Source organism: Boleophthalmus pectinirostris, unplaced genomic scaffold (genome assembly GCF_026225935.1).
Source record: "Boleophthalmus pectinirostris isolate CB_2022bp ecotype Guang Dong unplaced genomic scaffold, ASM2622593v1 HiC_scaffold_5, whole genome shotgun sequence".
Classification (NCBI taxonomy): Eukaryota; Metazoa; Chordata; class Actinopteri; order Gobiiformes; family Gobiidae; genus Boleophthalmus; species Boleophthalmus pectinirostris.
Genome location: NW_026571404.1, coordinates 22298236 through 22311331, shown reverse-complemented (window position 1 = coordinate 22311331; position 13096 = coordinate 22298236). Strand labels below are relative to the sequence as shown.

The window sequence follows — 13096 nt, the reverse complement described above, 5'->3', positions numbered from 1 at the left end:
CTAGTGCAGCCTGTGCAGCTCAGTGAATGAATTAAGTTCTGAGCTTTCACATGAGGCATGACCTGTCCATATACTGAGAATGAGAACATGTATTTAAGGCCTAGCAATCCAGTTTCAGTTGTGATTGTAGCTTTTTTAAAAGAAGCATGTGCAAACCACATATGCCCCATTTAAAGTCCAGAAACTAAAGATTGCTGGTTTAAATCTGGGTTCTTACATTAGCATTAAAATACAATTGCAATACAACATTATATTGACACAGATGACAAAACACAAGTGTTCATATTGCACTTTATTCAACTCAGAGGGTCCAGAGCTGGGCTGAGACATTACACTCAACACTTATTGCTTTCAGACTTTCGCTCCACATATCTCTAGCACACATTGCTTTTACCATGCTCTGCATCAGTACGGTCAAGTGTCTCAAATCAACACTGCATAAAATATTGCACCTTCTTGTGTTGTCCCTAAATGAACTAACGCAGAGTGATACTGACATGGAGGCATTAGACAACATGAAGGTCATGGTGAACTCTGACTATGATAAAACATGAAAGGAATGCACAGCAGGGATTCTCTTAAACTGACACAACCAAATACAGTAAAGAAGGCCTTCACTTTTTGGAGAAATTTTACATTGACCGATAACATATCTTTGATAAGGACACAATACAAGGGGACAGGTGACAGGCCATAGAGGCTAACAGGCATTAAACAAATGGACTTCATTTTTACCATCTATGGCACAAGCAGTAATATTTGAAAATCTTAAAATTTTCCAAAAATCTTCAGTTCAAGTACCAATTTTAGTGAATTGTGATTTTCATTAAGGCGTATTCTTGTTAAATGCCCATTTAGAAGGTGCATTTGTTTCGGTCCTTTATAATAACAAATACAGACATGACAAAACAATGTGAATACAACCTTGGACATTCACAATTCTTCAGATTTGACAAACTTCATTGTCTTGTTGTGACAATACATAGCAAAATATTCAGTTGTACATTACTGAGCCATAGTATATAAACATATGCTGCCATGACTTCTTTGGAATAATACTGTTAAACAAAACAGTACACTGATTTCTGTTGTGGCTCAGGGATGTTGTATGCAATCAGTGTTAACATTAGACAGTTCATTGTTTCATGGAAGGTCACATTAGCGGTACTGTGTAAACAGTCAAATAAAAGTACCTAAAGTGAAAAACAAAACAAAACCATGTTCTACTTTCAAGCATCAACATGTTTATCAGATGAAGTAGGTACAGTTAATTGTAACATTTTTGACAGATGTAATTGCTAAAGGACATTTTGTAATTTATACTATTTCTTACTTTTAACTTGATCCTGCAGGTGGCAGTAAATTTAGCAAAACAAAGCACTGCTTGTGCTGCTACATCCTATTTGCATTCATTTTATGACAAACAGGGATTTCACATGTACAATGAGTAATAAAGCCAGCTTGGTCACATGTTACAGGTGCATTGTGGGATGGGTTCTAAAGGAACTCAGTGATCCAGAATCCGCAGATTTCCAGAAACAATTTTGTTCTCCAGCATAGAACCTGCAGGAATGTCAATTCGATCTCCATGATTGGCTATAATGATGACAGTTCCCTGGAAGGAGGATGAGGGTTTTGGTTAACTTTGACACAAAGACAAAAAAATAAATATAGAAGTGCTATTTCCCATCACAAAGAAGCTGCTAATATAGCCAACAATATTGTACAGCTTTCAACATGTAAAGAAATTTTCTTTTTATATACAAAATATACAAGTCTTGTATTAAGACTTACCTTCAAAGAAACATTTTTACCAAATGTGACATCTCCAGACACTGTGAGGTGGTCGAGTTCCAGCATGTCTGGGATGCTCTCAAAACGCATCAAGTATTCCTGAACCTGAAAACACCAGATAACCAAGACATGAAATCACTGGTTACTGTGTAAATCAAGAAACATTAAAGCCCCGCTGTGTAATATTTCAATAAATAACACTAAAATAAAAAGGATAAAGTCATTACAAGAGTTTTGTATTTCATTAAAAAATCCCGTCAAAACATGTTGGTCTTTATGGAGATGTTATTGGTTTGCCTTGAATGTTTCAAAGCATGACTTTAACTTAATGAAGACAAACAGGTTGATTGCCAACCACTAGAAATGTAACATAATGGGGCTTTAACATAAACACTACATGTTCAAAACAGCATATACTGTATCATTGCCTATGTGGAGCGTACCTTAGTGAAGGAGCTGCCTAGCTTGACGTGTGGTGTAGTGGGGAACTCTCTCTTAGGGCTCATGGTCAGAGAGCCAGCGTCCAGGCTATAGAGGTTGGACATGACCAGCAGCAGATCAGAAGTGGTCTTCACAGGGAGGAAGCGGCTGCGTGGCACGTTAATGCCGAGGGCATTGTCAAAACATTTGATGGCTGCACCCACAGCGGTTTCCAACTGAATCACGTTCTGACCACCATCCAGAGTCTGTCAGAAGAGACGTTTGAGTCACTGTAGTAAAGTGTTTCTTTTGGTTCATGTGCATACATGCAGTATGTAATATTAATTCTGTGAGTATGTTGGAGATTTGAACGTTTGATTGTTTTCTATAAATCTAATTCATTCTATTGTTCATCCACTGAGCTAGGGATTTAGTTGGGTGAAGCAACATGTAATTGTGACCCAATTTTCGAATAAAAGTTACTTTATTTTTACTTTATTACATAAATATAAGTACTGTTTATTGAATGTGTAATCATTAGGCAAAAGTGAAGAACTGTTGAAAATTACAAAAATAGAGAAAATAAATTCTAAAATCAGCCTGAAAAAAAGAAATGTTACAAGTTACAAAGATACAGAGGTGAACCTTATGTAGTAACATATTGCACAATTTATTGTCTGTAATCCTGATGTTCCTGGTTTCAAAGTACAATAAAGGGAAAAACACAAGCTACGTATACAGGCAAAATGTCTTGACATTACTCATTATTAGTATTTTAAATCTCCATCACATACCTTTTAATTTAAAAAAATCTTTTTATTGTAGTGAAAAATTTGGCAAAACGTGTGTACTTAAAGACTTGCATCTCCATAAAACTAATTCTTACTTGGCTAGAGGAGTGTCTTCAGCTTGTTTCTATAGAAATGCTATTCTTGAAAAATATATGAATGTCTGAAGGATCCTTTTAACTTTCTATTTCCATGAAAACATTCAGGTGTCAGGTCATCACCAGAAAGTCATATCAGATAATGAAAATTAGCGCCTAGAGCTTTTTACGCCTGTAAAAATAAATAAATCACAATGAAAGCAATGTGGTAGTGGTTTCATTACAATTTGGCCTGTCACTCCAAGAATATAGCAGACTCACCATAAGGGATTATCTAAGAAATAGGGAGTTTCTTGATTTCTATCCGGATGACATGTTACAGAATATTATTTTATAGTACTATAAACAATATGGGTCAGTGAGTTGAAAGACTCTAGATCTAATTAGTTCTACAAGTAAAACTGGTAGTAGTGGCAATTTATTTTTAACTCAGTGGATGTTGAGCATTATTGTCATAGAGCAAGTCACAAGAATGTTATCGATGCACTTCCTCCATAGAGGTAATTAAGTCTTAAACATGTTGCAATGTTAACGGTTACTGTAGCTCATTAACACTCACCTTAGGGTTCACGATAATCTCCATGTCCATTGCATTTTGCTCCTGCAGCCTCTTGATAGCTGGCAGAGAAATCCACAAATTGTTGGTATTGAAGATTTTAAACTTTGTGACAGATTTAAACTCATCCACATGTGCTTTAGGGACCTGGGCAATCTCTAGCAAGCGCAGTTTACGGTCATATTCAATCAATGTACCACCCTGTATGTATAAAACAAGGAACAATACGAAATCAAGTAAACAACAGTATTTTAATTACTTAACAATGCACTTTTTGTAACTTTTCTGGGATACGCCACCTGCTTGTTTCCATGGAGATATTATTATGTTGCCAGGAATTTTCTACAGTATGCCATTAAACTTATCTAAGAATTTGTGTTTTTCAAGTGAATTTTGGCCATATAAACACTTGTAACTAAATAAATGCAAGAAAGATCAGTTTAATGCCATACTGTTGAAAATTCCATGCAAAGCAATAACAACTCCATGGAGAAAAGCAGGTGCTGAAGCTTACCTACAAAAGTTACACAGTGCACCTTTAAAAAGTAGAGTGTTTTGTACCTTAACATCAGCACGCGTTTTGTCCGTCACCTCCATTACAAACTCACAGCGTTTTCCATTGGGCTGAGTGACTAAGTGGTGAAGGATGTGCAGATCCACGGTGGCTCCCAGGTTGTCTATGTTGGACACAAAGATGTACTCCTTCCCTTCTGCAATGAGTTGGTCGAGAAGACCTGAGTTGTAGAAACTGGCATAGATGTCGCCATGGCCCGGGGGGTACCAGCCCTCTGCACTGGACCCACTCATGCTCATGTTAGTGGCGACAGGAAGGAGTGATTCTTTGTTAATACGAGGATACCTGCAAGGAAAAAACAAAGTTTTTTTTTTTACACATTTATAAACTGTATAGTGAAAAAAAACACAATAGGAAAAAAATTATATAAAAATATAACTTGAAATCAACAGATCAAAAACATATTTATCTTATTGATTTGCAAATTGCAATCAGTTTAGGTTATATAGAATATGATTTATATGGAATTAATCGTTTATGACTTCAAACATCACATATTTTTATACATTTTTTATTGTCTACCCACATATGACAGGTGGATGGTACAGGGAATGGTTGGGTAACAGATGCATAAACCTAAAAATGTTGCAATGTGCAATTTGAGATAAAATCTGTACAAGTGTGTACAGACATTCATTTTTAAATGGCTTATTCCTTAAAATTGAGAACTTCCTTTAGTAATCCTTGAACTGTTGCTTTCAAAATCATGTTACTTACTGCAACTATTTCCTCATCTGTACATTTAGGACAAAGTAAGGATTCTATCAAAATTTTACAAATACCTTGCATAGTGAGCCCTCTCTAACACGTGCATGTTTCATACATACCACAAGTGGCCCACAATACCAAAAAACAAAATACTTCAAAATCATGAAATAAAGTTGAAACTAAATTTTAACTAAGCCCTTATAAACAGTAACAGTATCGGAATTTCCATACACACGTGACATGATACTGTGTGACAGATGCACTAAAGGAAGTGGCTAACAAGGTCAGCTCTGCTGTGGTCCATCGACTGGTGTCTGGCATCGTACCCAAACGTGCATTTTCTGTCAAAAAAGCCTCTTTACTAATCCCTACAGCTTTACTAATAGAGCAGTTGGCTTAGGTCATGTTGACCTTTATATGTCTATTAGACATCATTACAGTTATTTGCAGTTTTTCCCATTCATAATGCTGATGAATATTGCATGCCAACACAAATATCTGACATGCGGGTATTGGTACATTCAGAACCAATCAATTCCTTTTTCAAAGGGTTTTTAACACAGAGTAAAGACAATATTATACTCATGTACCACTATTGTACATATAAATAACTGTCTTACTCCAACATTAGAAGGTTACATATGTGAAGTATTTACCTGCTTTGGTTGAAGGTGTGTATCTTGACCTGGGTGTGAGTGTACTTCTGCAGGATTTTCTTTGTGTCTTCATCAGTATTGAAGGAGTTCATGAGCACCAGTGGCACATCTGTTTTGTAGGTTTTATTTAGGTGCTAAAACACAAGGAATAATTTGTCAGTTTGTCATTTTCACAGTAATTATTCAAATGGTAAACACACTGTTGATGCAGCTTCTGCATGTAATATGTGCTATTGAATATTTTTTCTGTTACGCTCACTCCATGGTGAACACTTCCTGAGCCAAGTCTTATTTAGTTGACGATGTTTGGCATCCATTTTCTAAAAACTCTACCCAAGTCCAAAGGTAATATGATTAGACCTGAGCAGAAAATGGAGAGCAGTGGCTCGGACACAGGGTGCAATGTGGTGCTGCTGCTGGAAAGAGAGAGGCTCCCATGGGGCTGTTATGAAATGCACAGTAATTCACTCATGCTATGCTTCCATGACTTTGCAAGCTCCGTTCAAGGTGGACTTTACAAAGTTCAATAAAAACAGCTTGTACTTCAACCAAAAGGTAACAAATACCCTTTCAAACAACTTCAGAAATAACACTATAATATTTAAAATGTAAAAACATTTTAATGTTTTAAATAATTTATGTTAGCTGATTGTTATAAAGACAGTTAAATAAATAATAATACATTTGTATTCAATAATAAGTTGAATGCATTTATACTTGGCTAGTTGCTGAAGATCCCAAACCTCCACCTAAACACTTTTGCCATTTACAAATATTTTCTGAGTCCACATTTTGTAACCACCGGTTCCTCTTCTGCAACATACTGGCACCACTGTTTTTCATGAGAGCCTACAGAGGTCCACATTGTAACAGATCCTCTATGACTAACACTTTCATTGGAAGACCTTCACCTCCTGTTTAAAAATGCATGGATTTCCAAAGCACTGAAGACACATGCAGTAATGACAGCTCATGTACACAAAAGGATAACTGACTGTTACTTTCAAAAGGTATACATAATACATGACAGCTCAATTAGGTCAATTTTCCACACAGCAACAGGCAGGGGGGTCCTCATTAAATAAGAGCATTGTGAATTGTATTTGTGTAAGTGTGGGGTATGTTTTTTCATTAAAACATTGTCATTGTTTACAGTTAATTAGAGGCAAATTTTGCACTGGTGGATTTTATGTTTTTAAAGGATTGGTAGCTCAACTTTTGCTTTTAGAACATTGCATTTCCTGTGCCCAGGCTATACAGATAAGTAACACAAACCTATTTCAGTTACCAAATATTTAGTGTCTGTTATACACGCCTGCACTTTCATATTGACTGTCGAATGGCTTTACAATAGAAACACAGCTACCAGAGATAAAAAGCCAATGTATATTGTTACAGTCCCATGTTTTACATGTGACCTTGTCCTTATCACCTGTGCTTTTTGCTTGAGATGCAGGGGCAGGAAGTGTCCAGGAGTCAGAAGGGCCCAGTGAGTTCCTTGGAAGTTTAAACCCGGCTTCAGCCTTCACTCTCTGATCCTCCTCCATCCTTGCACTACAATACAGCCACCTTGCTTCCCTCCATATGCACTTCAGCATTGATATTTCATCATAACCATTATCAAACTGATTGTCTTTGGCATTATACATGCACCCACAGCACACAACCTGACCACAGTAATATATTGATTATTATTGATATACTGATAATGCCAAAACGCAAACTAGGGCTTAAACGTTGACTTGTCCCCTTATTTTTTTTATGGTCTATCAAGCTGGACCATAACAGTATAATGGATAGAAGACAATTGTTTTTGCATTTCATGTGACATGTTCTTCAGGATATTCCAAGAGATTAAAAATAATTGTACCTCTATCTGCTGCACGGTGAGATCCAGAAATGTGTTTTCATTGCGGACGCTGATCAGGCTCTTGGGCCCTTTACATCCCATACTGGTACCCAAACCTCCATTCAGCTTGACCACCACCAGTTTGTTCAGACTGTCAGCCACATTGTCAGGAAGTCCACGAGCTGCAATCTTATCATAAGGTTGGATCTGTAAATGAATGAGAATAAGAAATAACACAAATATATAGTGCATATTGACAACAATATATTGACAATATATTGACAACAGGCCAAACAAAGAACATTTCATCATAGTCAGGAAAAAAGTAGTAGTGTCAATAATTAAATGGCAGGATAGCAATAGGTTAACAGTTACACTGGTTAGAGTAGGGCTTGGTTTGTCAAAAGATAAACTTAAGAACATAAGATAAAGAGTAAAGATGCAAGTCAAGTGACCATGTCATCCAAATTCAGATATAAAATAAGTAATCTGAATAAATGGGTAGCCCCATAATGACTCATTCTCTGTTGAATCACTTGACTTCTCTTAAGTGCTGTTGCAATGTGTAAAGTGTTTAGGAGGAGGTGTGTGTTTATGAGGAAATTAAAGATTAATTTGTCTCTCTTCCTGAAGACTGAAACCAGATGGTATTCAGAGCAGAGCAGCAACAACAACCAATGCAAACATATGGTCTACCCTGAAGTCCTCTGTCACCTCCTCTGACCGGAGTGGAGGATGGGTTAGAGTTACACCCATACCACAGCATCACAAAAGAACATCTTATATTACTGACAGGAAATCTATCTACCTCCAACTAAGTAGGACAACAATATATTAGAAAAACTTGTTGAATATTATTTGAGTATTATAGATACTCTTGAGTCAAGCACAAATGTAGTTCAACAATTCTTGCTAAAAAATGCAATACAAGAACACGACAAAACAAACCGGCTTGAACTCAGAAGAAAATGTAGGACTGAATTTGAACATGAATATAATAGCAATGATATGTATCAAATACATTTGATTCGAACACAGTGTGATTATTGGAGATATCTAGAACTGTAGACTGTATGCGTTGTATGCTGTTACACTTCATCCAAATCACACTCCAGTCAGAGAGTGAAGACGGACACTTGAACAAATTTAGGGAGTTTTAATGTCTTTTCTTGTATCTTTTTATCTGATCTATCCTTTCCTCTGTCCTATCCTTTCATTTGGTAATCTATAGGAACATTTAAATAATATTACTAACTGAAATAACCTTCAGAGAGTAGTAATAACTAGCACATAAAACAGCTTACATCAGCAATTACACAAAATATGTCATTGTAATCAAGTTAATTAGCATCAGAGCATTACGTAATAATTAAAGAAACAATTATATAATAAATATTTACAAGCCAACCTCTGTCATAGAAGCAAACTTAAGATAGGTTAAAGGTAATGATTTGAAGCTACAGCAGTTAGGCCAGAAGTAACAGCATTACCATGGTACCCACAAGGACCCCTGAGGTGCCTACAAATGCCTGAACTAAATAAACCGTTACTGAACTAGCAGTTATACTGGGGAATTTACAACAGTGATGCTCTAGATTTAAAGGGAGGCCCATTATTTTGGATAATGATTACTGTATTTCCCAATATTGTAATACCAATAAATAAACGTAAAAGTGTGCAAGCATAATAAAGATGGGACATGAGCCACGTTTACCAATATTATCACTTCACCAATACAGCAAAAGCACCAAAACCATTAAAAAAAGGTATTTGGAGGATAGTGAACTTGTAATCACTGCATGTTACCTTGACTCATAAGGCAAAATATGCAATAGACAACCCAACCAGCAAAACCTGAAGCTCTATAATGATAGTAGTATAATGAAAATACTGAAAACACCACACCCTTACCCTAACTATAAAGAATACCTAAGAAGATAAATTTAAGGTGCCACATTAAATGTGAAATTCATCATAGCCTACTGAAGTCAAGACTGTTATGGCAGCCCTGTGGTGGATGAAAATTATTATTATTAAGATTGAGAGTGTGCAATCACTTATCATAGTCATTTCCAGGTTAAATCAAATTTTAAAAATAACACTGGACTTGAGCTCATTGTATTGTAGAGAGAGACAGCAAACCAGTCAAAGAGCTTTTTGTGGTATCAAAATATATAGCTTTACATAGATAAGAGGAATTTCAGTTTCACACCCAGCTCTACAACAAACCTAAAGGAAATATAAGACTTGTAAATGGAGCAAAGGCATCTAACATTACTGATGAAATACATAGATGAGTTTAACCTTAGTCATTTAGGCACTGCACAAAAATGGAGCTCAACAGTGAACGCCCACCCCTCGGTTCATTCATTTTTCCCATAGATTTAAAAAAAAAAATTAAACATTTGAAAGCTTCCTCATCAGCAAGCTTTGTGTTAACTAATGACTGCAAGACCTATAATTTTATTTAAAATCGGTTTCTGAAACATCTTGCTAAACTCTTAATACTTGAATTTTTCGAACAGTCTACGGGAAATATGAATGATAATAACAAAATATCTTACAGAATCTTCTGGAGGCCTTTGTATTTTGGGCCACTCCACCGACGGTCCCTTGACTTGTAGGAATCGGTGGAAAAGTTTCTCAAATCCTTGAAAGTCCTTTGTAGCTACCTGGAAAGAGATTAAAAAAATATATAAAAATAGTGTGTTTTAGTAACCTGAGAGTCAAATATTTTATACATTTTACATGAAATCTTAATACTAGTAGATACAGTAATCACTTTGACACCGTTTATGTCAAGTTTCATAGTGTGTACTGTTCTCTTATTTTTCTGTAGTACATAAACATTTGATATGTTGAGGGTTGAATAATTTACATCGTTTTATGACTACTGACAAACTACTTAAGGTATTACATGTATTATTGTAACAAACAGACTCCTCTTGACCTCCATTTTACACATCCACTTTTGTAAATAAGATAAAAAAAACAAACAAACAGCATAATAGTTTCAATTTTATAGGTTATAGAGATATTTTGTGTAGCAATATATTGCAACGCAACCTAGTCTGTGATGTACTATATGCAGTATCCTTAAGTAGATAAGTAGCACACAACCACACATGATTACACTATGTGAAAATAGTGTTTACTTAAGGTATGACTTTATTTGTACACTCCTGTAACACTAATTATACAGCAAACCATATTGGCACATAGTTCACAGTAAAACTCTAGGACAAATGGCTGTATAAGTTTACTACAAATTTCCACACATGACACCATTGCAACATACATTTCCGGTAATGACTGATCATGTAGGTGGAACTCAACTGGCAATGTGCTCCAGTATGTGTCATTCCAGTGTTTTCTAAGGCATTTTGTGGGACCACCCTCTTAAACATTACCAGATGCTCCCAAAGACAAACATGAAGAGTCACAGAAAGTTTGTTCGTACTTCTTTCTCCTGCCCTTTGGAAGTGTCCAGCAGTTTTCCCAGCTCGGTGTGCATGGAGCTCTCCAGCTGCTGCCGCATCATTTCCTGGAACTGTGCCATGCCGTTATCAGGTGCCCCCTTACTTAGACCTGGAAACACAAGCAGGTTTAAAATACTGCATAGCAAAACATAATGAACAATTTGCAATAGACGCATCATTTTGCATTGTGTTCGGGGTGGGAGAACCTCTGAAGTTTGTTTTAAATCTATTGATATTTGTGTGCACATTTGGATAAATGATTAATTATCTATGGTCCTTAAGGTCTTATTTTAGACCATAACTAGCCTTTATTTAGCTCTGAAATATAGTTCAGGTTTATATCTGGTGGTTCTCTGACAGTAATATTATCTTGGTAGTACTTGGTGTTAAAAGAACGACTGGCTTTTGTCATATCACCTTCAATACAGCGTGGAGATTATCTATTCCAGAAGCCCAAAGACAATCCACAGTTTTAAAGTAACGTGTATGCGGCTGACAGGGCAAAAACTTGAAAGTCAAGGACGTACTGACTTAAATCATGTCAAAGCCATTAGCTAAAATGTGATTCCATTGTTGTTTGTGATTCCTGTGTGACTGTCTGAGAGCAAAGCATGACAATCAACCTGCGGATCTTTAATCATATGACTGGCATGGCAGTTGCCTGCTATTCAAAGCATTCATAGAAGAAAATATTAAAATTATTAAAATAACAAGTTATTCAAATTCACAAGCAGCGTGTTTGTACCTCAAATCAATGATATAGAAAAGCAAATGTGTCCAGCTATATCATGGTCACAAAAATGCCTATTTGTATCTACAAAACAAACCATAAACGGTAGTCTAATTGAGACAAAGTTTAAAAAGTGAAAGTCTAAAAAATGTAGGCAATTTAGGTTGTAGTCCGTTCAAAAAAATTAGATGACACTTACCTTGAACATAAAGTGCCATTTTTCACCTTATAGAAGTTTATGAAAACATCTGACTCACAAAAAAAACAAAAACACCAACAATAATTAAAGTCCTAAAATGTTTCCTTTGGAGCAGAAAGTACGCCTCTTTCGAAACACACTCATTGATGATACGTCCTGTCTAGGTCCTCGGCTAATAGATTACAGTGGATGTGAAAGTGACAAGTGTAGACTATAAGTGCGGACATAGTAAAACAAGATCTACTAATGCTTCATTCTCATTTGCCAGCCTGGTCACTGTAAACTACGTCACAAAACTAGACACTCAACCTATGAACACTGAGGCCCACCGTTTCAAGGATAGCACTTTATTGCCACGCAGTCGGTGTGTCAAAGCAGTTTCAGTCTGTGGAATGCACTGTGGACATTTATTAACACTGACATCACAAACCTGCGCAGATCAGAAAAATTCCACGCGGAAATGAATGAAACTTAGATGGACGAGAGAGATAGACGGGCAGTGCCATTGAAAAGTGCCAGCATCTTTTACGTACTGCGTATTTTGTATCATCGTGTAGCTATGAAGGTGATCCGAAATGCTTTCCCTAGAATTGGCGTTTAGGGTGAATGTAGCTGATCAAAAAACAAGACGATGCATGCTAACGCAACACAGTGCTCAACCTGAGCGCATTGGGCACAGCACAATCCTAAAACAAAACATAAGCACGTTAAAATCACGACTTACTGCGTTACAGAGGAAAAGAAAAAGTGTAGCTGAGCCGATAGTTGTCCAGCGGGCGTAATGACCACAGCAGCCCCACAGATAAAACAGAGGGACACGCTAAACGAGCTTGATGTTCACATTGAATGGCAAAGGTAAATACTTAATGTATCTAGTATGTATATTTTTGCCACACAAAAACTAACAATCGTAAAAACTGAATAAACTCTGTAATTTTCCAAAAATAAACTAGAGTACAGCTGAAGCCAGTGTTGCTCGAAGCACACCAGCCAATCACCGAAGAGATGTTTGTGACGCAACTCTAACCAACCAATAGAATCTGACTACGTTGATTAGGCGTCCGACATTTCCTGGCTTGCGAATTCCCAAATTACGAAATATGTAGCGCAAATTACCCCATCTATTGTTGAAGTTATTCCCATTGTTGCTATACATATATGTACGTAAGTATCATGGTAAATATCAACCATCAACATTCGTGCTATAAGTGCGAAAGCTTTTCATAAAGCGTAGTCAGTGAGCCA

At 36.5% G+C, this 13096-nt stretch overlaps 1 protein-coding gene across 2 annotated transcripts; it reads right to left on the bottom strand.

The window, feature by feature from the left end:
- Positions 1 to 279: 279 nt before the first annotated feature.
- ugp2b (UDP-glucose pyrophosphorylase 2b) lies at positions 280 to 12865 on the bottom strand. Of its 2 annotated transcripts, none has more exons than XM_020921014.2 (10): positions 12576 to 12865; positions 10904 to 11031; positions 10008 to 10115; positions 7465 to 7650; positions 5595 to 5728; positions 4218 to 4515; positions 3660 to 3857; positions 2238 to 2480; positions 1795 to 1899; positions 280 to 1615 (listed from the first exon to the last, which is right to left on the bottom strand). In XM_020921014.2, exons 2-10 carry the CDS (start codon positions 11000 to 11002, stop codon positions 1508 to 1510), a joined length of 1479 nt encoding a protein of 492 aa, XP_020776673.1. In that variant the 5' UTR covers positions 11003 to 11031; positions 12576 to 12865; the 3' UTR covers positions 280 to 1507. The 2 variants fall into 2 exon arrangements, with proteins under 2 accessions (XP_020776673.1, XP_020776672.1); XM_020921013.2 differs by lacking the exon at positions 12576 to 12865 and adding an exon at positions 11852 to 12551.
- Positions 12866 to 13096: the final 231 nt, after the last annotated feature.